This window comes from Coenobita brevimanus, chromosome 8 (genome assembly GCF_032717465.1).
Source record: "Coenobita brevimanus isolate Jiangsu-jjx chromosome 8, ASM3271746v2, whole genome shotgun sequence".
In the NCBI taxonomy this organism is placed as follows: domain Eukaryota; kingdom Metazoa; phylum Arthropoda; class Malacostraca; order Decapoda; family Coenobitidae; genus Coenobita; species Coenobita brevimanus.
The window spans coordinates 27,338,892-27,362,617 of NC_136961.1; the positions used below are offsets into that span (position 1 = coordinate 27,338,892).

The 23,726-nt window shown below is 42.2% G+C and overlaps 1 protein-coding gene and 1 pseudogene across 1 annotated transcript; one reads left to right on the top strand and one right to left on the bottom strand.

The window, feature by feature from the left end:
* Nucleotides 1–2,282: 2,282 nt before the first annotated feature.
* Nucleotides 2,283–22,859, bottom strand: LOC145407164 (uncharacterized). Its single transcript, XM_080278191.1, has 3 exons — nt 22,755–22,859; nt 22,322–22,665; nt 2,283–2,385 (listed from the first exon to the last, which is right to left on the bottom strand). Exons 1-3 carry the CDS (start codon nt 22,857–22,859, stop codon nt 2,283–2,285), a joined length of 552 nt encoding a protein of 183 aa, XP_080134317.1.
* LOC145408768 (5S ribosomal RNA) lies at nt 2,395–2,516 on the top strand (annotated as a pseudogene).
* Nucleotides 22,860–23,726: the final 867 nt, after the last annotated feature.

Here is a 23,726-nt window from a genome sequence, read left to right on the forward strand (position 1 = left end):
TCTCCCCTCATTCACCCCTTCACTGAGCAAGGGCGATCTGGCTGCATTGCACCAGGTATTCACTGCAATTCAAGCAGGTTGGATTTTTTCCACCTGTTTTTCAGTGAGGCCTTCGTCGATCAGATCGTTTTTCAAACAAACCTGTTTGCAAGCGCCCAGCGCCTAGAAAGTGAAAGATTGGGAACAAGGAGTAGGCATTCTATGATTTATGATTACCCTGTCTCCATTCCAGAAATGTTCTTATTTTTTGCCCTTGTCCTGAACTCCTCCTGCCCACACTCCTCAGGTGCCTTGTCCTCGTAGTACCGCAACTGCTGCTCCATGCTCTTGAGGCCAAACCGGGTGAGGGAGGTAAAGTTGCCCCAAGAGAGTTGCCGAGCTGAAGCAGAGGGTGTGGGACTCGCTGGTGCTTGAGCCTCAGGTGAAGGGGTAGGCACATCCGAAGGCACCACGGGAGACACAGAAGGGGTGGGAACTCCTACCTCAGGTAATGAGGGCTCATCGTCCCCAACTTCCATGGGCACAGCAGGGAGGGACTGAGAGGTAGACTGGCGGGAGACAGCACGCCCTGACAGGCGAATCCTCGTTGGGGGAGTTGAGGGTTGCAGCTGCAGCACCCTCGGGACCAAAGAAGTGGGGGTCGCAGGGGGCCCAGAACGACGAAGCAGGGCCCTCCTCCCAGGTCTCCTCTGCACTACGGGTGTGGAGGAAAATGACTCGGGAATTATGATGGCAGGGAGCCCATTGGCCTTGAAGATGGCAGGCAGGCACTGGGCAAAAACTGCCAGATCTCCCCCCGAGAAGGCCTTGGTAACCTCCACACACATAGTAACGATGGTGGAGGCAGAGGAGGCAGGGAAGGAGGCAGAAGCCGCAGCTGGAGGCTGGCACTGGCGCCGACGACGGGAAAGGGCGTGGGGAGAGCCCCGCACCACCTGGCCTGCAGGGCCAGTAACAAAGGCAGCTGCAGGACCCTTGGCGCTCTCCTCCACCATGAACTCCACCACCTCGCCAGCAGCAACTGAAGGTATAGGATGGGCTGGGTTAGGGGCCACAATGGAAGAGCGGTGGATAAAAATGTCAGCGCCTGTGTCCCGACGAGTCAGGAAGCCGTACCCCTTCCTGACGTGGTACCATCGTACTTGCCCCACCACCTTACTCCCCATGCCTCCGTGTTCCGCATCCTCGGCTAACTTTAAGTTCTCCTTGGTACGAGCCATGGTGCAGTCCCAAACAGACGTGTTGCCTTCTCAACTGCTACTCACCTTCCCTGTTCGATTGAAAGTCAAGGCGAGGTGGAACTGAGGGAAGAGGGGGACAGGTGGTGGGGGCGCATGTATCGAAACTTTGTCGTGTTTCGTTTAGAAGGATGAAGCGTGTGATTATACAGATATTCTAAGGTGATCTGTAACTCCGCATGCAATAACGTGTATTGGATGAATGTTGGAGTCTTAATGTTCGCCATACAATGAGGTGAACAACAGTAGTTGAACATAAATGTTAGAAGATGTGATGTCCGGTGTCGGGAAATGTGGTTCACCTGAGTCTAATTAGTGTGCGACTCAACTGCTGTAACATTTTTGTGGCTGGACTAGGGTGGCCATAAATGATTCATAATTATGCACGTGACACAGCGGTCGTGCCATGTTGTGCATCATCCAATCTGTTTTATTGTGAGGAAAAACAATCATTATATTCGCAAACCATGGTATAAGTAGATGTCCTGTAGCATAGGATCATAGCTACTACGGGTGTTGGACAGCTATTGGCTTATTGTGCGAAAATGTTGCGCAGTCATCATACTGATGGATCACACGGGAGATACTGTATTTGCATAATGAATGCATATCTTCTACTATTATAATTGAAATAACGGTGTTACAAATTTTCAGTCCAAAAATGATGTCGCTTTCTTCGAGGTTCTATTGCATTACTCTGGATAGTTGTGACACGACAGCCACAAATATTGATCATCGTATACTACACTAGGTTTAAAACATTCATACATTAGTTTTCATACAAGTATTACACATGCAGGCCCTCCTTAGCTCCAGACTCATTTTACTATTTAATCGTGCATCTACTCTCACACACTGTTCATCCAGAGGGAGCAATATTTCCATTACCATGCATGTCTGTCCGTTGTCTGCCATTCACAAGGTTTTTGTATGTGACCACGGCTACACAAAATATATCGGTGGCGTGGCGCTGCTGGAAGAGTGTAAAACTGCATAGAGTCTACGTGTGATTGTGCAGGGAGTCTGGTAATAAGCTTCACCGACTTATTCACACTCCAGCCATGCTAGCAACCAAAGTCGCGGTTTTGGTGACTGTACTGGCTGACCATTGAGCACAATTTCACCCTTCAGCAGTCTGAATGAAGCCCTGTTTTCAACCAAATGAGACATTAAGTATTACAGTACACCGCTTCCCATCCGATCAGCGAAGTTAAGCAACGTTGGGTCTGGTTAGTACTTGGATGGGTGACCGCCTGGGAACACCAGATGCTGTTGGCATCCCTACGTGTCAAGTGGGGTTGGTGGAGGATTAGTGCCCCTCCCTGTAAAACAATTAACTCTAAGCCCTTGGCCACCCCGTTTGGGATACATGGCGTCTGGCAATGGATGGATGGATATGTAAAGTAAAGGGTGTTTAGGCACCGTGCCATCATACAGGCTTATACAGTATAACACAGCCAAGGACAAGCTGGACCTACTGTAGGCTAAAGGTTAAGTGCTGTTGGAGCGTCCAAGTAAACGTAAGCAACATTGGTGCATCAGCACCTGGATGGTAAAACTAAACCACCGTGCTTTAGGAAAAATACCCCCGGGTTCTGAAGCTACCCCACGTCATCCAGTAGATTTACACAAGGTCATTGATAAGACTGCAATCGTCGTAGTGATGCGATATGATAAGGAAGTCAGTATCAGGTCTCGTTACCCATTATACGAGGAAGGGCCAGAATTTGTGTGAGAGAGAGAGAGAGAGAGAGAGAGGGAGAGAGAAGAGCGTGTCTGTCCTTCTTTCATATATATATATATATATATATATATATATATATATATATATAAAGATAGAGAGAGAGACAGAACCCCCCCTGTCCCTGTCTCTCTCTCTCTCTCTCTCTCTCTCTCTCTCTCATATAACCTGTAAACAAGGAGTCTTTTTATGCTCAGACTGTCATTGGTGGCTGATATGAGGCTATCGTCACTGTAGAAGGACACCCAGGGAGACAAGGATCACCCTATCTTTCCCTGGGTCTGTAATGTCGTATAGTAGCAACTTGTAATGACACATGAATGCACCAGTCTGTCTTTCTATCTGTCTGTCTGTCTGTCACACAAATTCCGGCCCTTCCTCGTATAATGGGTAACGAGACCTGATACTGACTTCCTTATCATATCGCATCACTACGACGATTGCAGTCTTATCAATGACCTTGTGTAAATCTACTGGATGACGTGGGGTAGCTTCAGAACCCGGGGGTATTTTTCCTAAAGCACGGTGGTTTAGTTTTACCATCCAGGTGCTGATGCACCAATGTTGCTTACGTTTACTTGCACGCTCCAACAGCACTTAACCTTTAGCCTACAGTAGGTCCAGCTTGTCCTTGGCTGTGTTATACTGTATAAGCCTGTATGATGGCACGGTGCCTAAACACCCTTTACTTTACATAATTATAAAATTGCATTATTCACTGTAATACTTAATGTCTCATTTGGTTGAAAACAGGGCTTCATTCAGACTGCTGGAGGGTGAAATTGTGTTCAATGGTCAGCCAGTACAGTCACCAAAACCGCGACTTTGGCTGCTAGCATGGCTGGAGTGTGAATAAGTCGGTGAAGCTTATTACCAGACTCCCTGCACAATCACACGTAGACTCTATGCAGTTTTACACTCTTCCAGCAGCGCCACGCCACCGATATATTTTGTGTAGCCGTGGTCACATACTCGTACAAAAACCTTGTGAATGGCAGACAACGGACAGACATGCATGGTAATGGAAATATTGCTCCCTCTGGATGAACAGTGTGTGAGAGTAGATGCACGATTAAATAGTAAAATGAGTCTGGAGCTAAGGAGGGCCTGCATGTGTAATACTTGTATGAAAACTAATGTATGAATGTTTTAAACCTAGTGTAGTATACGATGATCAATATTTGTGGCTGTCGTGTCACAACTATCCAGAGTAATGCAATAGAACCTCGAAGAAAGCGACATCATTTTTGGACTGAAAATTTGTAACACCGTTATTTCAATTATTATAGTAGAAGATATGCATTCATTATGCAAATACAGTATCTCCCGTGTGATCCATCAGTATGATGACTGCGCAACATTTTCGCACAATAAGCCAATAGCTGTCCAACACCCGTAGTAGCTATGATCCTATGCTACAGGACATCTACTTATACCATGGTTTGCGAATATAATGATTGTTTTTCCTCACAATGAAACAGATTGGATGATGCACAACATGGCACGACCGCTGTGTCACGTGCATAATTATGAATCATTTATGGCCACCCTAGTCCAGCCACAAAAATGTTACAGCAGTTGAGTCGCACACTAATTAGACTCAGGTGAACCACATTTCCAGACACCCGACATCACATCTTCTAACATTTATGTTCAACTACAGTTGTTCACCTCATTGTATGGCGAACATTAAGACTCCAACATTCATCCAATACACGTTATTGCATACGGAGTTACAGATCACCTTAGAATATCTGTATAATCACACGCTTCATCCTTCTAAACGAAACACGACAAAGTTTCGATACATGCGCCCCCACCACCTGTCCCCCTCTTCCCTCAGTTCCACCTCGCCTCAGTCATTTGCTGTCAGAGAAACAGTGGGAGCCAATGGTATTACTATTTTTCTCTCTACCTTCCACTATACATAGGTGGCAAACACTTGTATTTGTAGACAGAGTATGACTTGATAGAAAATTGTTTCTGTGGGTACTAGATACTGTAGCGGAGGGGAAACTCTGCCAGGTCAGCCCAATCACTTACTAGTACTAAGATGTAAACAAACACAGTGGTGCTACATTTCACCAAGCACACCACCCGCTGTACTCGTTAGAAGTGGAAGTGACTGTACATTTCCATCTTGCTCTCCCCCCAGAGAGGAGTTTTTCCTTGAACATGCCTACGAGCGGTTTGTGTTCGGTGAATAAGTGAATTTCGTAACCATATACCAAATCTCGAAACTTTTGTAATGCAAAGACCACTGCAAGTGCTTCTAGGTCTGTGATGCAATAATTTTTCTCTGCACCTTTTATCTGTCTGCTAGTGAATGCAATTGGCTGATTTTTTCCATAATAATTATGTTCTTGCGTCAGTACAGCCCCTAGTCCTTTACGGGATGCATCTGTGGAAATTATAAATGGTTTTATGAAATTTGGATAGGCCAAGCAATTAAGGTGCATTTGTAAGTTAATCCTTTAATTCATTAAATGCTATTTTTTGTTCCTCTCCCCACTGGAAAACAGCATCATTTTTTAGTGGAATGAATAGGGGTTGTGCTATATGAAAGAATTGGTTAATAAAGGGGTGGTGATATACCACTAACCCCCCAAATTGTCTTACTTTCTCTATATTAGTAGTTTCAGGGAAATCCCTTACTGCTTGTATTTTGTCCTCAGACGTGTGGATACCTTGGGCATCTAGTCTGTGGCCTAAGAATTTATTTCCTTAAAGGAAAATTTGCTTTCAGTTTAATTTTTAAACCAGCATCAGCAAGCTTTACTTGTAGCTGGTCTAATTTCTGTAGATCTTCATCTATATAATAAGTAGCAATAATAATGTCTAGATAGACAAGTATATATACCTTTTCCCAGAATTCCAGACAATACGTAATTCATTAATCTTTCGAATGTACCTGGTGCTGTCCTTAATCCCATTGGGATTCGTTTATATTGGTAATGCCCTGTATTTGTGGAGAAAGCAGTGATTTTGTGTGATTCTCGTTCAAGGCTAATTTGGTAATAGCCATGATCAAATCGATTGTGGAAAATACATCATTTTCTGGTCCAATATTTCATAATATTGGAAACTGGTCAGGGATTGTGTGCTGATTAAATTTACGGTATTCTACTACTGCACACATTTCTCAGTTTCGTTTGGGCACGAAAAATAATGGAGCACTCCACGGGGAGACAGATGGTTCAATAATACCTAGTTTTTGCACTTCCTTAACATACTGATTTGCCAGGGTGCGTTATGAATGCACAACTCTATATGCCGGTACATATATTGGTTGTGTGTCCGGATGTACGTTAATCTTGTGTTTAATCAGGTTAGTACACCCTAATTGTTCTCCAGATAATGCTACAGTTTGTCAGTGTTTTTGTAATAATTCTAAGAGATCATTTTCTTCATTAAATTGTTCTGAGTGAATCAAATTCTCCTTTATGTATTCTTTTTCCGTATATTATATCTTACTTTTACTTCCTGCTACGACTGTTTCTCTTACAGGGGCAGGACATGTTTCTAAACTACAAAGACAAGTCCTTTTTTTATCCCTAATTCCCCATTCATCTGATTAATGAGGAACTTACGAGTTTCCCCATCGTTGTTCACATGACAATGCGTTTTCCACCGACAGTCCTTTCACTCTACATCATTCTTCTAAGACAAGGACCGTACTATTCTTCAATTTACTCTTTATGGTGACTTTCATGTATGAGTTAGGCGGAATAACAACATCATTGGTGAGATGGGCAGGAAACAGTGTTACTGCTTAGCTGTCAGTTCTGTCTTTAGGCAGAGAGGATGGAGAGATTGGGAGGGGTGCTGTGAGTGCGTGTGTACCCTCGTTCAATTGAGTGGTTCTGTTTAGTCGTTTGATATTTCCAACTCTTTTTTATTTTCTGCTATTGATGGGTGACAGTTCTAATGATAATTCCTCTATGAATTCATTGTTGGAATGTATTCCATGCATATGTGGGTGTAAAATGATATTCTCTGTTCTCATAGTATTCAAACCTACTAATATGTTGGCTCATTGCCGAAACTACTATACATAAAGGAGCAGATATGGGCCTCATGGTCTCTGTAAAACTGATATCTAGCTGTATCAGGCCCTTTATGGTCATTTCTTTGCCATCTACTGTATGTACGTCTAAATCAGATTCCTCAAAGAAAGTTACCTTTTTCTTATTTCTAAAAATTCTCTCTAATTCCTCTTGTGTAATTAAATTCACTAGGGATCCTGTATCTAAGAATAATGAAATAATTTGATCTTCACGCGACGCGAGTACTAAGATACACTCATTTCCGATCAAACCTATGTTCACTTTAGGTTTAGTTTTATTTACTGTTGGTCGTTTTTTGTCGTGGCCTGTGCTTCCACCGATATAAACATAGTAACCAATTTTTCTATTGTCATACATTCTGATGTCCTGTGGCCCGGCGACCTATGATGTCTGCAGTATGGGTCATATCATTTTGATATTTTGTTAGTCCTCTTTAATTTTAATATAACATTCATTTTTTGTGTGACCAGGATTTGCACAATAATAGTATAATGTGGACCTCTCTGTCGAATGTGACCCTCGAGATGACTTTCCATTTTTAAGTTTTTCCTGGGCGTGATTCCTACTTGGACTACTTTTAATCTTTTGAGACAGTCTGTAGCCTGGTGTTTGGGAACGTTGTCTCGATGCCTGGGTTTGCTTGGATTGTCTGTTTTCGGGTCACAATCGATTTTGTTCTTTGGTACAAGTGTTTGGCCGTCACTGTGTGTACAACCCTCATTCTGGTTGCATTGGGTTGTGATTCACTCACCCATGCTGTGCTACAATTCATCTCTACCTCGTTCATAAAATCTAACACACACATTGTTGAGGTGTAGGGAACTGTTTTAGCAATCTTTAGTATCCTATCAGGTAATTTACACAGGGCTGCTAAATAACCAAGGATGTCTACGACATGCAATGGTGACATTTCCCCATCATCAGTTACCCAGTCTGAGTTCTCTAAAGTAGCTAAAGGTGTTCCCTTAATTGTTGATACATCTGTTGTTATTTCACTTAATACATGATTTGTTGTATGTTCTCTCATGAGATCCACAATCTTATGTAATTCTGGAATTATACCTGGCAGGAAATTTATGCCTCCAGAAAATTTCTTTATGAATTCTGTTTTATACTCCTCGTATGTCTGAGCTCATAAGAGTTTAACAGTTCTGAGGAGGTCACCGGCTGGACATCTTTCTTGGTTAATCCATGAGGAAAAAAATGGCTCTTTTCTCATTTTCATCTGTTTATGTCCCTTAACAAACAGTTTCTCGTACTCTGTGCCTGAGAATTTTGGGAGATTTTTGTCCTCACGATAAACATAGACATGGGGAGGGGAAGTGGAATTACCTCCGTTAGCCATGGTATTTGTTTGTTTCGTTAAATTCACTTTGAGTCCCTTGTCGTTATGGTAAGGGATAGTTGTGTAATTATTTCCTGACCTGTGAACCCGCGTGAGAATATTTTCATAGGTGTGTAAGACAGAGCTAAAATCGTCACTATCCGTATCTGAGAATGGTGTTGAATAATTATCATCCTCGTCGATTTGTGTAGTGTTTGTCTCCTTATCTTTAGTTCGTGGAGAAATAAGTGTGTTTGATATGTTTTCTTTTTGTTCTACTAATTGGGAATCGGCATTAAGTACTGCAGATGCTGTTTCATTCGGCAATAAATTCGGTGGTAATGAAAATATTCCTGTCATATCACTGAGCACTATAATAAAAACTCATTGTGCTAGGAAATGTTGTCATGAAACACTTATCTCATATATTTCTTAACTGTATAGATAACTAAAATGAATATTAATGAATGGAAGATATAAAGTATCTATATAATAATAATTGTTACTGTTTGTAATGGTAATAAGTGATGGACCTAATATAAATAAGTGAAGAAAGTGTGTGTTCCTAACATATTATATACATGAAATGGTGTTTGTTACAAAGTTTAAGCTCTGGGGAAACAAAAAGTAAAAAGTACAGTATATTCACTCATGAAAGTGGTAGAATGATGTCACTCTGGGTCACTTCAGGGTCGTGGTAAAAGATCAGGGATCAATGCCGAGACGTGGTATCCTCAGCAAAGCTTAGCACAACAACGTCGACTTCCCACATTGGTAGCTGTGGTGAGTAACTGAGTAACGAAGAGTAATGTTGAGTAACGATGAGTAAGATGAGTGATGGGTGAGGGCTTTGGTATTTGCTGCCGTCATCTGAGCTTGTAACTCCTACATCAGCGTGGTAGTGATGGAGATAAGCGTAGGTTGGAGAGAGGGGTGGGGTCAGGAGGTTGTGGGTTGTGAGTCTTCTCTCGCTCTTTATTTGCTTGTTTTGTTATTCTTTCTCACTCGTAACTGATTCTTCTTACTGTATACTCGCTTGTGGTTACTTGATCGTAGAATTGCAGACTTGTTGAGATGCTTGTGGTTTCCTCTACAGCGTTTACTTGTAGTTTCTTTCTGTATGCTGCGAACTTGTAGTTGATCTTGGTCACGTCACACCTGTCTGAAGGTTGATAATGTAGACTTATAGAATCGTTGCTTCATTGACTTGTTGATTTAAAGGCTTTTAGGATTGTAAAACTGTAGGCATGGTTCGTACGTTCATGCAACCAAAATAATATATCAGTCTTGTAATACATTATATACTAGTCGTAGCCGAGATGCAATAAAGAGTGAGTAGATATGTGAGGAGATAACCTCAGTTCACTTGTAGTTGATGATGGGAGAAGATAAAGATGGATAATGGGGGTTGATTGTAGTTGATTTCTTCAGAGGGAATATCTCAAAAACTACACTTAACTTCGTGAGCCTGACCTCTTTTTAAGACCACCGTGCTTGTCTCTCTAGACCCCTTCTTGCTCTCTCCTCTCCAGTCTCCTAATTCCTTCTGCCCTCTTTTCTTTCTTTCCGTATATAAGAATTTCTGTCACGTGGACTATACTGTGGTCGAAATGTTCTATAAGTCTGTGTGTGTGTGTGTGTTCTTTCCTAATTCTTCTTACCTAATTGTATCTTTACAGGAATGAGTCAAGCTCGTACTGTCCCGTGTCTTAAACGATATTTACCGTACATATCCTTAAATTTGTGAATTGTTTTGGCACACACTATTTCATTCGGTAGTGCATTCCATTGATCAATTGCTCGGTTTGGGAAACTGAATTTCCTTTGTTTATCACCTCTCTTCTTATGCAGTTTTTTGCAGTGTCCTCTTGCTGATGCTTCTCCATATGTTAAGTAATCATTTATGTCTATTTTCTCCTTCCCTGATATGCACTTATATAGCATTATCATGTCACCTCTTTTCCTTCTCTCCTGTAGTGTTGGTAGATTCAGTTTATTTAGTCTTTCTTCGTAGCTTAGGTCCCTTAAGCTTGGTATCCATCTTGTAGCGGCCCTTTGAACTTTTTCAATCTTGTCTATGTGTTTTTTGAGATGAGGACTCCAGACTACTGATGCATATTCCAGGGTTGGTCTAATGAATGATGTTATTATCCTTCTTAGCATGTCTTCATTTATGTATGTGAATGCTATTCTCATATTTGCAGGCAGTGTATACATGTTCCGTACCCTCTCGCTGATGTGGTCAGCCGGAGATAGTCTGTTATTGATAATCACACCTAGGTCTTTCTGTCTTTCTGATGTGTATAGGGTTTTATTTCCTAACTTATAATCCCAATCAGGTCTTTTTCCATTTTTACCAAACTTGATTACATGACACTTATCCACATTGAATTCCATTTGCCATGTACTACTCCATTCATGAAGTTTATTTAATTCTTCTTGTAGCTCTTTACAAGAGTCTGTGTTAGTAATTCTCCTTTGTAGTTTTGCATCATCTGCAAACATATTCAGATAGCTCTCATTTCCAGTGTTACTGTTTATATCATTTATATACACTAAAAACATGATTGGTGCCAGGACTGAAGCCTGTGGTACTCCACTAGCCACTTCTTTCCATGATGAGTAGTTTCTTCTTAGTACTGTTCTCATTTCTCTTTTTATGAGAAAGTCTTGCATCCAACAAAACAGTTTGCCTCGAATTCCTCCTTGATGGTATAGTTTCCATAAAAGTCTTTGGTGTGGTACTGTGTCAAAAGCTTTCTTGAAATCTAAATAGATACTGTCCACCCATCCTTCCCTTTCCTGTATTGTGTTTTGTTACTCTGTCATAGTAGCTCAACAGATTAGTAACACATGATTTTCCTTTTCTGAAACCAAACTGTCTTTCTGTTATCATACTGTGTTCTTCTAGATGATTTACCCAAGCTTTTCTTATAAGCTTTTCTAATACCTTGCTTACAACACTGGTCAATGATACTGGTCGGTAGTTGAGTGGATTTTGTCTATTTCCTTTCTTGAATAAGGGGACAATATTAGCTCTTTTCCAAATATCAGGTAGTTTACCTTGACTCAAGGATTTCTTGAAAATTTAAAATAATGATTTACTTAACTCCTCTGCACATTCTCGTAGTACCCAACATGAAATTTCATCAGGACCACTTGCTTTTCCTCTGTCTAATCTACTTAACTCCTCCTATATTACTTTTTCTGCTATTTGTATATCTGGTAGTATGTGTGGACATACATGTTCCACATAGTCCCTCTCAAAATTTTTTTCTTCTGTAAAAACTAATTGGAAATTCTTATTTAGTGCTTCACAAATATCTTTCTCTTGTGTATAAGTGATTCTTTCGTCCGTAATTGATTGTATTATATCTTTTAGTTTTGCTTCTGATATAGGTGTAAAACAGCTTTGGTTGATCACTACTTTTATTTATTACATCCTCCTCAAACTGTTTTTGGGCTTCCCTCCTTATTCTTGTATAATCGTTTCTTGCCTGTTTGTAATTATTATACGCCCTTTCACTATTATGTCTGCTGTATCTATTCCACAACAAATCTCTTCTTTCTTTTGATTTTTTACATTCTGTATTGAACCATTTCTGTATTTTCTTATCTGCTTCTTTGTGCTGTGGGATGTACTTCTGGACTCCTATATCATAAAATTCACAGAATTTTTTATATATACAGCATTTAAATCTTGTCCTCTAAGCTCATTTTCCCAATCAACTTCTAAGAAATACTTCTTTAGGTCATGATAATTTCCCTTTTTATAGTTTAGGCTCTTTTTGTAACTGTCATTGCTGTTTACTATGTCATATGCTATCCTGAAGTTATAATTTAGTACTGCATGACCGCTTTTGCTGAATGGGGGGTGATATATTAAACTGTCAATATCATTTTCTTGCCTAGTTAATATTAGATCTAGCACTGAAGGTACATCAAGTACTCTTTTTCTGGTGGTTTCCCTCACCTGTTTCGTTAGGAAGAACTCTTGAACGAGATCCAGGAGCTTTTGGTCCCAACTGCTTTCTTGGCTAATTATATCTAGTGTATTCCAATTTATATTTGTATTGAAATCCCCAGTTAGTATAATTCTTTCTGATTTCTCTTCCATTTTATATAGTAATGATCTTAAACTCTGAATTGTACTCTCTGCCAGGTCCTCATTTTCATCTCTTTCCCATGTGTTTGATCTGGGTGGCATGTACAAATTGGCTACAATTACTTTACCTTCAGATGTGTTGATCTCTACTGCAATCAGTTCTACTTGTGATGGTATATCTAGTTTTATTTCATTGACTTTTAGATTTTTCTTAGTTAATATTACAATTCCTCCTCCTTTTTTAAAATTTCTGTCTCTTCTCCATATATTGTATTCCTCTAAGTTTAGTATGTCATTGGATATCCTTGGTGTTAATTTTGTTTCAGTTAGGCATATTATTTGTGGTTCATTTTCTCTGACATAATCATTCATCTCTAGTAATTTAGATACCATTCCATCCACATTTGATTACATCAACTTTATCATCTTGTTTATATACTTGTCATGACATGGTTCTACCACCTTCCTCCTTTTTATTCCATCCTGTTTGTGTACCACTTTCGTACCTGTAATCCTATTACTTTGTAAAAAAATTTCTTCTTTTCCTCTTCTGATCTTCCCTCATTTTTTGTTTTTGCTTCCTCCCTTTTCTCTTTCAGTAATTCCAGTTCCTCTTGTGTTAGGCATCTTTTTATCCATACATTTTTGAACTCCTCTTTTTCCATAAGATTCTTTGCATTTTTTAGTATCTCTTCCACAGTGTTTACACTTTGGAAAGTCACCTTTAGAGGTCTTGTCTTGCTTTTCTCATATTTCCCTAACCTTTTGTGTTCCTCTATGTCTTTACTACAGATTTCCTCTGATACTTCTTTCAGTAAGCTCATTACATTTGCCAACTCCTTTTTGTCTCTTGTGATCTTGTTTTTTACTTCTTCCTCTTCTATACCAGTGATTACTATTGATTTGTTTATATCTACTGAATCTCTGACTAACTTCGGATTGTTTTGGATTATTCTTTTCACTTCCTTTTTAATGCTTTTTTCCTCCACCCTTGTTTCTAAGTCTTTCTTTACTTTCACCATTTCAGCATACATGGTTTCCACATCATTTTTGTAGCTTTGCACAGCTTCATTCACCTGTGTTATCTTCTCCTCAATATCACTGCTCTGGTCAATAAGACTGCTTACTTGCCTAATTCTCTCTGGTTCATTTTTGAACTCTTCCATAACACTCTCGTGATTGACTACTGTACTTGCCATTTCAATCATTTTCTTCCTAAGTGTATTCAATTTCACTGTTAGTTCACTGATGGTTGTGTCTTTCTTATTGGCCTCCCTTCCTAGTTTTTCTATTTCTTCCTATTGCAAGTGCATCTGCTTCTTTATTTCATCAATTTCATTTTTGAAAGCCATTTCTAGTTTGTTTACACGTTCAACTAGTTTATTGTGAGTCTCCACTTCAACCAGTTCTTGGTAGAAATCATCATTTTGCTTTTTACTTTTATCCCTTTTCTTTTCCAAATTTGCTTTACTAAAGTATGTATCCATTTTGTAATACTAAAAGTGCAGAGCATGTACTTACAATCCCCGTGTTATTGTAGTCTAAACAAACATCAGATGACTCAGCGTATTCTTTGGTCTTGGTTCTTTTTCCTGTTTGAACAAGTCTTGTTTAAACTTATTATCTTTTTCCTTTTAATAATGAAAAATCATTTAGTCTAACCTGGTACAGAGCTTGACTCATACAAAGATACTAATTTAGGTAATGCCACTGGCCGTGTTGGTTCAGTACGGAGCGCCGATGTCGCACGACCGTCTCGGTTGAATCCCTCAGTGTGTGTGTATGTGTGTGTGTGTGTGTGGTAACATTCCGGCCACGCGTCACGAGGTGCTGAATATAGTATTCCTCAGGGAATGTGCAAACGATGTTCCTGTAGGCATGACTTTGATTTAACCTTCTAGATTACAAGTGTGCTACCAGTTATTATTTTTGATATTTAGAGTCCTGATAGTATAATGATCGATATATATGATTAATGGTGCTCCTCAGTCTGTCTGTCTATCTGTCTGTCTATAGACAGTCGCCTTAATCCTGTAAGGGGTGGCCACAAACAAACTCACCTCTCTCATATACATCTGCACTCCATCTCTCCATCTCATCCTTGGTCTCCCCCTCCCTCCCCCCCCCAGCTCTCTCAGATACACTCTTCTAGTTAGTCTTTCACTCTTCATCATCTCTTCATCGCCAAACCATCTCATTGTATTGCTGTTAACGCTTTCTGTCATATCTGCATTCACACCACAACATTCCTTCACTTCCTCATTTGCTAGTCTGCCTTCCCATGTAACTCCACATGCTTGACTTAGCTCATTTCAAGTGCTTTCTCTCTTGACTTGTCTCTCCAACATGGACCAAGCTTCGTTTCCGTATGTTGGAGTGGGGATCACACTACTGTCATGCAGCGACTTTTTTACTTCCACGTTCATTACCCTGTTTCTTATCACTGCTAGCCATGAACCAACAACCTTTATTCCCTGCTATACCCGTTCATATATTTCATCCTACAAACGTCCAGTCTTTCTCATCACACTATCCAGTACTTAAATACACTCACATTATCCTTTTCCTCATTATCCAGCCTCACTGCATCCAGTGGCTTCACTTCTCTCGAAGACCACAACGTTACTCTTCCCTACATTTTCTTGTAGATTACGTTTCTTACATACCCTTCCAAACTCATTCACGAATCCTTGCAGTTTCCCTTCGTCTTTGCTTGAAAGTACAGTATCATCTGCAAAGAAGAGGACAGGAAGCTTTCAAACACTCCCCTCTCACATTAGGGCTGCTCCAGCGTTTACCGCCCTACCTTGTGTCTCTTTTCTGATTCCATTCATATGCAAATAAGAACCATGGAAGCATGATACATTCTTGCTTCAGTTCAACACTCAGAGAGAAAAATTCATCTAGTTCATCATCCACACGCACTGCAACCCTGGCACACTCATACTCTTCATGGCATTCAACAGCTTCTCATTTAAATTCATGATGGCTGCACACGACTTCTTTTCCTTCCCTAGAAACTTTTCCACTAAACACCTTAGGATTCTGATCTACACACCCTCTTTTCTTCCTGTTCTTCCCTATTTAATTTCTTTGTTATTTCACAAATTTGGTCAATAAGTATCCTACCATATGCTTTTCCTATTATGCTAAGAAGACAAATTCCCCTATGATTACCACACACTTCTTTTTCCCCTTTTCTTTTGGAGAGGGGCCAATCTGCACATCTTGCATATCCATTCTACTATTATCTCACCTCCATGCATCAGCATTTCACCACACACTACATCAATTCCTAGGGGCTTTCCCATTTTGACTTTCTTCATCGCTTCCAAAATTTCCATCCTACGGATGGTGATGAAGGTAGGTAGTGCAAATACTCACGTGTTGAACTTTCCTTCAAAAATGTATGTGTACTGGCTTTGTTAACCCGCGCCGTCCCGAGGACGTACTTCCACGTCCTCACGTTTTGTCACAGCTAATCCCGAGGACGTGCTTCAACGTCCTGCAATTGCAAGGTTCATAATTTCCACAATTTTCAATTTTCGCGAGTCATTTTTGGTACGTATACACGGGACACCTTCCTCAACAAGATGCCAGGCAGAGACAATGCCTTACCCAGCATGAGCTCCTCCCCCCCCCCTGCATGCCCTTTTCTCAGCAATTCACCTGTTATCAGTGACCTGGCCAGTATAGCCATGTCATGCCACGGTACGAAATTCAGGGCCAGAGTGATTCCCCAATCAATAACAATGTGGAGGACAAACTTTACATAGCATTAGAGGAAGAAACAGTTAGAAATGATGATCAGGTAATGTGGCCAAAAAGGTCAGGTATTAGTGAGTGAAACAATGCTTATAATGCCTATATTACTGCTTGAAAACCAATATACTCTTGTACTACATATAAATTCGTAACAGTAAATAAATAAATACCGTTTATGAGTGGTGTGAAATAGTTATCCTCCCATAGAACTCGTGTTCTTTGGTGCCAGCCTGATAGAAAACCCAATAAGGTAAGGAGGCTCTCCTACCTGGAATGAGTATTTTAAACCTCAGGTGAGCGATTTCTCTATGAATTTTCGATGTTTCTCACCAAAAGCGAAAGTTTTAGCAAAAAAAAAAAAAAGGGTCGAAAAATGGTCGGGATTGGGGGGTACCAGTGGTCAAAAAGTGGTCGGGACAGGGCGGGTTAAAAGACTAACTATACAAGAGATTTAAAACGACTGACTCCAAATAAGGAAAGAAAACATTTTCCTTACCACTTTTCTATTATTATGATTAAAAAAAAAAAAATCAAACAACTTATGCTCTAGTGTCTTGTGAGTCAAGAAAACAAACACCTGTTAGTCACTCTTCTGGAACTCGAAATATCTTAATTTATGTATTTTTAATTCATGGTAAATCTATTTTAGTTCAGCTTAGGTTAGTATCACCCACATGGACATTCGATAATGCATATTACACAAAAAAGAAATTTTGCTGTGGCACTGAGGATGAAGTCCTATATAAACCGAGATATTCTCAGATTTCTAAATACCTTTTTTAAGCCTTGTTGAATGGTATTTTTTAAAATCCGGGTGTAGATAACCCATCAAACATGACTGTGTTGGATCAGAACCGTTTCGATGCTGGCTTGTGATGGCACATGCTGTCGGAATGGTATAGGCAAGCCAGATGACTGAATCATTCCAGTGCAAGTGCGGACAACCGTTTGCACATATATCCAGATTTGATTCTGTTCTGGCCCAACATCATGTCTGTAACGGAAGCCAGTAGTCAAACCACAGCCAGTTTGCCACCATTGTCCCAGCAAACGTAAAATGCATGGGCTAGTGCTGGCACTCCGACCTTTAATAAATCGGACCAATGATGTACAGTACACTCTGGCTTCCGATGTTGGTCTGACATATCAGTTATTCGTTTGCACCTCGGGATGTATCGGTACAATACAGGATTCGTAATGGGCCAATGAAGGAAGCCTAAATCGTGTCTTACTCGGGTGTAGGTAATCGGACCAATTTACAAGTAAGTTTGTCTGGATAGCTCGAAATTAAAAAATCTTGAAATTGGCTTTTTCTTCTTTTAAGGGAATAACATTGTAAACTTTTATCCTTTAAATGCCTCTTAAAAAAAAAAAAATCAGGATTCAAACATTTGTCCTCTGAACGCCTACCGTACAGTCCACACATCTGACAGCTGATTCAGTGAGTGGAGTCTCTCTTAGCCAAGTTACATACATCTATGAATACAGACTATGTTGCCAGCTCAATATCTCCTTATGTCCCGAATAGCTGCCTTGTGATGGAATATCTGCAATGAAAGATATTAAATTAACTGTCTCGTGTGGGGCCCGAACCTGTGCCTCCACAACATCAGATATGTGCACCTTACCACTGAGCCACAGACGACCTCCATAGTCATTAATGCAGTGTCACAGCCGGGGGGGGAGGGCTACGGAGGCCCGCCCCCCCCCCCGAAATTTCTACGTGTGTTCGAGAATAGACAGCGAATCTTAAATGTCGAATACTTGTTTAAGCCAGGGTGTACTACTCGGTATGTTACACATTTGGAGGAATGAAAAAATATGCAATTCTGAGTAAAAAGTCTTGTATACACATATACTTTTTAAGACTTACTTTGCTTTGGGTGTGAGACAGATATTCGAATCTACGCACGGAGAACCATTGGCGCCTGGACGGGTGAGGAATGGAGGCAGGAATGGAAGAAACGTGTCGCTCTGCAAAATTTTCATTTTTAATTCTATGTACCTTATGAAACATTATCTAAAACGGGAAACTCTGCTACTAATAGGTTTACATAATTAACTATTTAGGAGTACCTTTGAGAATGTGGGCCTGCATGTGGCAGAATTGGCAAGAAAAATAAACTATTGTGGCAACGTTTACCGGCCCTCAGCAGTGTCACTCGCAGTCATCAGTCATCTCTAATTACGTTACTTGCACACGCTGTACTGTGACAAGAAGTGAAAAGATGTACTCCGTGGGTTTCACTGGATCACTTTATTATGCAACAAAGGCAGCTGCAGCAATCAAGCATATTGGACTTCATGAGTTCAAGTTCTAAAAGGTCAGTTTATGTTTAGCAAATGCATTACATTGTAGAGGATACTATTACTGCCAGTAATAATAGCAAATGATAATGTCATGCCATGAACTGTACATAAGTGTAGGTGCACTCAGAAACTGGAAGCCAATGATTGCTTAAGATTTTCCTTGTGATGTTTGTTTGTGAAATATACGCCCCACAAGTGGGGCACAAGCAAACAAAGATCCCGTCAGAGACAAGCATTGTAATTTAAGCAAAAAAAAAAAAAAAAAAAAAAAAAAAAAGAAAAAAAAAAAAAAAAGGAAGTCTATCAACCTCATTGGCAGAGTGCCAGTTAACAAGGTGGAGGATAATCCCTGAATGTTTGTATGAGGACTGGGAAGGATGTGGCTCCCACAACCCTGGCCGCATCTGCAATGTCATCGTTGGATCTAGCAAAGCTTTCTTTTTGGCTGAGGGCAGAGCAGAGCGGTGACCAGGCAATCGAGAATATAGTGGCAGAGGGGCTCAGCATACCGTTTCAGGCAATGAGGAAGCGGATCAGACTCCAAGCCAGCAATCTGCCCATAGCACAGGAACCCCAAAAGCAATTGCCAGAGCTGCAGAAGTAGATAATTAGACATACCCAGGGGAATCGAAAGTGGGGTGTCAGCCGAAGCCGCAGCATACCAGGCAGCTGAGTGAGAACCCTCAATGACACATTGTTGATGATCTTCCCTGGTGCACCTGCCAATAGTTCTGACCACCCCCGAAAGAACAAATGAGACACTAGGACGAAGCTGGAAAGTTACCTCTTGGAGCAAAGTAGCCGCACATGCAGCTACATCGGCAAGCTCATTGCCCACGATGCCAACGTGTCCAGGGATCTAATGAAAAGTGACCAAGCCCCCCTGCTGCTGGATTAGAGAGGACAGTGTATAAATGTCAGTTAGTATGGCTGTATGCTCCTTGATGGAAAATGAATGCAAGCGCTGAAGGGAGGAGAGAGAGTCCGTATGTATTGCCACACGCAGAAGCCCGTGCTGAAGGGCATGGTGCAGAGCACAGAGTAACGTCACCAGCTCTGCCTGAAAAGCAGAGATTCCCGAGGAGATACGCCAGGACTTCGTAATATTCTCGCAGATGAATGCCGCCCCTGCAGAACCATCTGAGTCAACTGACCCGTCAGTGTAATATGCTGTCATAGCAGAAGAGTGCAGGCAGCAATCCTAATGAGTCCCTTCTGCCGGAGGACTGATGGAAAGGAGTGACGAGGTGGTGTCTCTGCGGGAACAAAATGGTAAAAGGAGGAGATGTCCAGGGAGATGGAGTAGAAAATCCCGGGCACGGCTGGTGAGGTTCTCGACAGACCTGTGGGGCAAAACCTAAGCCGTGTATAGTCGCAGCAGTGGCCCTAGCCCAATCATGGTGGGGCAGCGGGTCGGGGGCCCAACCTGCCAGCCGCCGTAAGAGGACAAAGTCTGGTAAAATGGGCCGGCATTGCACCAGTCGTAAAGAGATCGCCATTGCTTGCAATGCGACCCAGTGGGCAAGAGATGGAAATCCACTCTCCACACACAAGTTGACTAGGCGTGTCCAGCGGGGAGCACCCAACATAACCTGCAACGCTTCATTTTACAGCACTTCCAGAGAACGAGCTACCGGGGGGGCAAGAGCGGTAAGGTAGATTGCACTGTAATCAACCAGAGATCGGATTGAATGTGTGTAAAAAGTGCATAAGACTGCATAGGAACCCCCTAGGCTGCGTTTAGATAGATAATGCAGTGCGGAAATGCATGTGGTCTACAAAAGGTACTGGAGCCAACCCACCCTTGAATCACATCATCTTTACATTTCTGCCTGGAATCGAGCTAAGTCTGTTCTTCGCTCTGCTAAAAATAATTTCATCCATGCTAAATGCTCCCAACTCTCCAACTCGAACTCTTCCCGCTCCTTCTGGCACCTTGCCAAAAACCTTTCTTACAACTTTACCTCATCATCCTTCCCTCTTCTTTTCTACTCTGATGGTTCTGTAGCTATTTCTTCTACTGATAAAGCAGATCTCTTCGCGCAGACTTTCTCCTCCAATTCCACCTTAGACGATTCCGGTGCTGTTTCTCCATCACTTCCCTCCTCTGACTTCCTCATGGCTGACATTAAAATTTCTTCAGCTGATGTATTTTCTGCTATCACTGGCCTCAATACTAACAAGGCACATGGGCCTGATGGAGTCCCTCCTGTTGTTCTCAAGAACTGTGCTTCTGTGCTTACACCCTGCCTAGGCAAACTCTTTCGCCTTTGTCTGTCAACTTGTACCTTTCCTTCTTGCTGGAAGTTTGCTCTCATTCAGCCAGTCCCAAAGAAGAGTGACCACTCCCAACCCTCCAACTATCGTCCAATTGCTTTAACGTCTTGTATTTCAAAAGTTTTCAAGTCCATTCTCAATAGAAAAATTTTAAGGCATCTTTCCTATCACAACTTTCTTTCAGATCGTCAGTACGGGTTCCGTCAGGGACTCTCCACTGGCAATCTTCTCACCTACCTTTCAGACTCCTGGTCATCCTCCTTTCGGGATTTTGGCGAAAGCTTTGCCATTGCACTTGACATCTCAAAGGCTTTCGATCGAGTCTGGCATAAATCTTTAATTTCCAAACTGCCCTCTTACGGTTTCTATCCTTCTATCTGTGCCTTCATTGCTAGCTTCCTTTCTGGTCGTTCTATAGCCGCTGTTGTAGACGGCCATTGTTCTTCTCCTAGATCTATTAACAGTGGTGTTCCTCAGGGCTCTGTCCTATCACCAACTCTCTTCCTTTTAATCATCAATGACCTTCTAAGCTGTACATCTAACCCTATCCACTCATACACTGATGACTCCACCCTTCACCTTTCCACTCGGTTCCCATAACGTTCATCTCAGCAGTTACTTCAACGAACAAGGGATGAGGCTATGGCACACCTAATGTCTGACTTGGCTCGTATCTCTGACTGGGGTAAAAATAATCTTGTTTTTAAAGCATCAAAGACTCAGTTCTTACACCTAACAATCCGTCAAAATCTTCCACAGGTATACCCACTAATGTTTAATGATATTCAGCTTAATCCTGCATCATCCTTGAACATGCTTGGGGTTTCATTTACCCGGGACTTATCTTGGAAAGACCATATTACATCTCTTGTAATATCTGCTTCAAAGAGATAGGGTGTTCTAAGCCGACTCCGCTCTTTCTTTCCCCCTGCACAATTGTTGACTTTATATGGGGGTTTCATCTGCCCCTGTGTGGAGTACAACTCTCATGTGTGGGGAGGCTCCCCACATACAGCTTTTCTCAGTAGGGTGGAGTCAAAGGCTTTTCGTCTCATTAACTCTCCTCTTACTGACTCCCTTCAACCTCCGTCTCTTCGCCGCACTGTTGCATCTTTATCTCTTTTCTGTCGCTACTTTAATGGTCACTGCTCCTCTGAACTGTCTGCATGCATTCCTCCACCTCTGCGACGGGCGCGTAGCACCTGTCCAGCTGCAAACTCTCATCCCTTTTCTGTCCCACTCTCTAATGCAAGAGTTAACTGTTGCCCCCAGTCATTCATTTATGCAACAGGTTAACTCTGGAACTGTCTCCTTCTGTCTGTATTTCCTGCTGCCTATGATCTCCAGTCTTTCAAAAGCAGTGTGTCCAGGCATCTCGAAATGATCGGATCTTGAATTTGGCTCTCTCTTGTATTTTGTTTTTCTCTTGGAGGGAACTGTTATTGCGGGCTTATGGCCTTTGGTTCCTTCTTCCTCGCATAAAAAAAAAAATACCTGACGTGTGCGACGAAGGAGAGTCTGCTGCCGAAAAAGACCCCTTGGTACTGGTGGAGTGTGACAATCGCGAGTTCATGGCCACCAAGCCTCAGGGAGAATTCCGGAGGGCATAGATCAAACGGGAGGCACTTGGTCTGCTCGAGGTTGACCTTCAATCCAAGTTCGCTGCACCTATCATGCAGTGTGGAAAGAGCAGTAGGAGCTTGAGTGAAGTAGTCTGTCCTCGAGAAGGTAAGTGCCAGGTCATCTGCATAACACAGTAGTGTCGTGCCCGGACCATAGTCCACGTCCAGTAACCCTTCCACCAGTATGTTAAAAAGTAGGGGGCTTAGCACACTCCCCTGGGGGGTGCCATTACTATGATGGTAAAAGGGCGAAATATGCCCCTGAAACCTCACCCTCGCCTTATGATTAACAAAAAATCGCCCACCCACGACAGCAGCCGGCCTCCAATTCCCCGGGCAGCAAGGGCTGCCTGAATGGCAAGAGGGTTAGCTAGTTCGAAGGCTTTCGCCAGGTCGTGGAAGACAGCCATCCCCCGTCCATTCCAAAGCACCCCGAGGAAGGATGCAAGGCAGTGGGTTGCACTCCTACCCCGATGGTAGGCAAAAATTCTCGGGTGCAGCAGTCCTAGATGCCAGGTAAGGCGAGTGCATACAACCCTTTCTGCCGTCTTAGCAACACAAGTAAGAAGGGAGATAGGGCATATGGCGGTGGGATCGCGGGGTTTGGGAATCAGGTGGATGACAGCTGTCTTCCACAACCCAGGCAACTGGCCCTCAACCACGAGAGATTAAGGAGATCAAGCAGCCTCTCACTACCACAATTTCCAGCATGAGAGAGAAGTGAGTAGGTTAGCCTGTCAAGCCCAGGTGCAGTGTCCCCCTGGTGGCGTAGCGCTGCGTAAAATTCCCTGCTGGTGATCGGACAGTCAGCGGGGTCAGGCCTAGCACAGGCGGCCTGGATTGCCATGATATGAGAAGGAGACAGCTGTTCCTGAAGGGCCTGTATGGGCTGCAGAAGATTGTGGGATGTGGAGCGATACGTGAAGTGCCGTGCATGGTGACTGGCTTCAGCAACAGGATCAGGATGAGAAGGCGGGTGAGGACGACGGGGATCAGAAATGGACTGAATTCTCCTCCACATCTCACTGAGAGTAAGGTGAGAATCCAAGGTTCTAAACTACCATATCCAAGCCTCCTCCCATATGCGGCGCTTCTCCAATGTCACGTGGCACGTAACTGCAACCAGGTACCAACGGTGCAGGGATGTTTGGCGCCTTTTGGTACTGCTTGCGAGCTGCATTGAGCCAGTGGTTCAATTCCCTGACCCTGTTGCAATAAATCCAGCCGTCCTGATAGCACTTCGTGGATCGGCTCTGCAATGGAATAGTGAGGGAGGC